Genomic DNA, 4,214 nt, shown 5'->3' on the forward strand with positions numbered 1-4,214 from the left:
GTAATATTTGATTGAAATACAATAAACAATAAGTAAACAAAAAAAAACTATATTAACTTAACAACACGCATACTTGTACGTTAACCAAAGACACATATTCTAAAGTGGGACATTAGATGTTCACAGTTTAATTCATGTACGCTAATATAATAATATATGATCATGTGGTTCTAATATTAAGAGTTAGTATATAACATTTAGGTTATCGAGGATTCCAAGCATTACAATTGAAATACAACAAAATATTAACATTCAAAAAACATTGAAAAGAATAGGTAGAATAGAACATTGATAGCACAAAATATTATAAAAAAGAAAAAAAAGATGATGTATTGTAGGATCAACCTATTCACATGTAAAGAGAAAGTCTACCGTAGACTTTTCCAAATCTTTGCTCTAGTGGATGAAAAAATATTGGAGTTTGGTGTGTGTAATTTACACTACAAAGTCCATAATTATCCATGAGTTATTAATTCCATAAGTATGAATGATATTTTGAATACATCTGAACTTCTATTCATTTTAAAAAGTCTTAATTGAATACCTCTGAACTTTGGTGGAATTCATAATGATTTTTTAAAATCTAATTGAATACACCCAGACTTTAATAGATTTTTATAAGTCTGTATTGAATACACCTAAACTTTCAAATTCCATAGACTTCTTTAAAACTTCCACTAATTCTATATACAATACACCCCCTTTTTTTCTTTTAAAATACAGATTCATAATTATATACATACATACAGATAATAATAGTACATGCATATCTGCAGGTATTGGTGATTGATGGGAAGATGCAGAAGTGGACGAGTTTATATATATCATGTTAATTAGCTCATGCATGTTCTGTGGTCTTGGATAATAGGTTTCAAACTCACGTGATCAGACCTCTTATAACCAAACTAGTAATACGAGATCAGAAAATAAGTTAACAATATCGAGCTAACATTTTTATTTTTTCAAACGCAGACGTTGTTGTTATTCTTTTCTAGTTCAGTAGTGTTTGATAGTTACATCATAAATGTAACAGTTTTTACATGGCAGTATTTTTTGAAAGATTTGTCCTTCTAATATTTTATGCTTTATTGGCAATGAGAGGTTTTATTTAGTTAATATTACTGATATCAGAACTTCAATCTGATAGCTTCAGAAAATGAACAATTTCCTCTTTCCCTTCGAGTCTGTGAGGGACTCCCCAATAAGCTTTGTGATCAAATTTGCGATGCAGTGCTTGAATTTTCTATAATATGATATATAATGTATAAACTCCGTAAACAAATTTCCGATAGAGTACTTAAATTTTCTATAGTATGATGTATAAAGTATTTCAGATTCTTCAATGGAATATTGTAGATGGGTATCTCTTCTTTTGTTTGTTCAAATGTAAGCACTACAATTTTCTGATTGTGATGTGTGTATTTTTTGGTAACAGAATAATTGAGTTTCTACATATGATCAGAAAATCAATGTATAATTTTTTTAAAAGCTGGAAAAGAATTCATGGCGTTTTTAAAACGTCATGGAAATTCTTTTTATGACGTTTACAAAACGCCACGAGTTTACTGACGTTTTTGAAACATTGTTGAAAAACTTTTAATGGCTTTTGCGTTTTTGAAACGCCATTGATCTTTTTCATAAACGCTACAAAAACGCCATAAAAAAGACGGCGTCACTTTAGACGGTGTTTGGAGATGACGTTTAAAAACGCCATGAAAGACATTTAATGGCGTTTTTCAAACGCTGTGGATGTCTCTGTGTGTAGTAGTGTGCCTTGTCGACAAGCTGACAAGGCTCGCTAGTGAGACTTATTCACTAGGCACACCAACGAGGCTTGTCAGGTTTTCCATCATTATGGCTCACCTCCTACCTTATGTCTCAACACATGTCAGGCTTGCTAACATCCTGTTTGTGTAGGCAACTTATCCTTCAATGCGCACCTTTGGCTTTTGGTTTCCTTCTGTCTAGCATGATGTCGTCATTCCGTGCTTGCTAGCATCACTTCCCTTTAGGCAAGGTCGAACCCAAACTCATGCCTGCGTCGCTTGCTTCGTGCCAATGAGCACCATGAGGTTACGGCATATCTTCCATAATCCCATACATATGTTTGCCAATGTCGTTGGCATAAGGACTGCCCACTTATGAACTTTGTCACAAACATGGACCCGTAATATGGGCCAGCCAGCAAATACTGTCCACGAGACTTTCTGACTTACGAAGATGTATGTTGTACGTCTTTTTTTTAAATTTTTTTTTTTTACGACATCCACTTGACTCCTGGGACTCCCACGGGTGTCTAAGAATGACTCATTCCATAAAGGCCAGGATCGAGGGTGGTGGAGAGGCGGACACCAGGTACGCCAATATAAAGTACGTATATCACTACATTGTGCAAATCTGGACAAGGAAGGGACTTCTGTGTCGGCCTTCGGCCTCCCTGATGTTCACGGGCTTGCTGCTAGACGGAGGTTTCTAAATGATAATGTTCAGAGATGATTGGGAAGATAGTGTTGCGTGCGCTCAATTGTTAATGGTAATGTATGTTCGATGTCTTAGGGATGCTCGATATTCACTTTTACTGCGGTGTCGTTGGCTTTGCTAGCTAGTTTATATGCCTAGAAAAGAGAACCCTATCAGAGCTTTCCACTCTTAATCCGAATCCGAAGATTTCCAAAATATGCTCCATATAAAACTTTTTCAGTTTTGTTCACCCACATGTGGTCTATTTTGTTTTTGTTTTTAAGAAGTGAATTTACATCAAGAAATAAACCATATAGACGTTGATAGTTTGATACTATAAATAGCAATTGTAATAAGCTAGGCTAAGTTCAATTAAAAGAAGACCCAACCTCCTCCTAAAATACAACCCCAATTAGAGGAAGTAACCCTTAGGAACCATTAATTAGTTTATGAGAGCCAGAAAACGCTCCCACACCGGCCAGCTTTTTTGCTATCACTTTATTTTGAAAAGCAAAAGCTGGAATAAAGGAAAAAAAGATATTACGTACTAAAGAAATGAAACAAGAGTTGTAACCAAAAAATAAGAAATGAAACAAGAGAAACATTAAGCAAATGTTTTCTCAAACCCACCCTCTCTATCAGTTTTCTTTAAGCTTATAAGCTTCCGATTCAACCTCATCGGAGAAAAGCAAACAGTACCCACAAAAGCTTTTAGCTAGCAAGGTCTTGTTTGGGTGCACATACAGGGAAGTTTAGAAAAGTGAGGAAGAAAGCAAAAGAGAAAGGAAAGCAAGGGAAGCAGCAGAGAGAAGAGGAAAGGAGAATTCTTTTTTAGTTTCTTTTGTGATCTTTTCGTTCAAAGCGCGCATGAAGTAGCTAGTGATCAGAAGGAAGCTAGTGTTTTTCATTAGTTGTCTCAAGGGCAACAAATGATGGCCGGAAACCCTAACTGGTGGAGCATGCATCCACCATCATCTATCTTCCCTTCTCAACTTGGATCTTCTAGTTCACTCCCTCAGCTTATCAATTCCTTCCCTACTGATCAGCATAACCTAGAGCCTCCACAATCTTGGAGCCAATTACTTCTGTAACTCTCTCTCTCTCTCTCTCTCTCATGATCGCCGGTGACATGAGGTTGCAGTGAAAGTTTGTTTCTGGGTTTTTATAATTAGGTGAATGTTTTTGTTTTGTTTTCAGGGGTGGATTGTCTGGACAAGATCAAGACAACTTTGGAAGTCTGAATCATTTTCCACAGTCTTATCCAAGGGTTAATCCTGCTGTTGATAGTAATATTATAAAGCAAGAGATTAATTCCCAGAACAACTTGTATGGTGGTGACGGAGGACATGAAGAATTTCAGGCACCTTATATTAATAGGCCATCTTGGTCAGCAGTACAAATCAACATGCCGGTTTCATCCCCTAGGTCTTGTGTCACTAGTTTAAGTAGTAATAATATGTTGGATTTTTCCTATAACCAGAAGAACCAGCATGCAGATCACTCATCTGAGGTAAGTGACGGCAGTATTATTTTTTTTCCGTCCTTTTTTATTATGTAATCACTACTTCTCTTGATAAATTATATTTATCTGGGTTTTTATATTTTCCATATGCATATGAATGGTGTTTTTACTTACCAGTGTGATAGTCCTCCCGCCGGCGGAATGTGCAAGAAAGCTAGGGTTCAACCATCTTCAAGCCAACCACCACTAAAGGTTAACACAATTCTCTCTCTCTCTCTCTCTCTCTCTCTCT

General features: G+C 36.1%; 1 protein-coding gene across 1 annotated transcript in view; it reads left to right on the forward strand.

Moving 5' to 3' along the window:
- Positions 1-3,144: 3,144 nt before the first annotated feature.
- The window catches only part of LOC101315457, a 2,716-nt gene continuing 1,646 nt past the window's right edge, over positions 3,145-4,214 (forward strand). The window contains exons 1-3 of the mRNA XM_004305234.1: positions 3,145-3,547; positions 3,658-3,970; positions 4,100-4,174. Of these exons, the coding sequence (XP_004305282.1) occupies positions 3,390-3,547; positions 3,658-3,970; positions 4,100-4,174 (546 nt within the window). The 5' untranslated portion in view covers positions 3,145-3,389. The remainder of the gene's footprint in view (positions 3,548-3,657; positions 3,971-4,099; positions 4,175-4,214) is intronic.

The sequence above is a fragment of the Fragaria vesca genome, linkage group LG6 (genome assembly GCF_000184155.1).
Source record: "Fragaria vesca subsp. vesca linkage group LG6, FraVesHawaii_1.0, whole genome shotgun sequence".
Taxonomy (NCBI): Eukaryota; Viridiplantae; Streptophyta; class Magnoliopsida; order Rosales; family Rosaceae; genus Fragaria; species Fragaria vesca.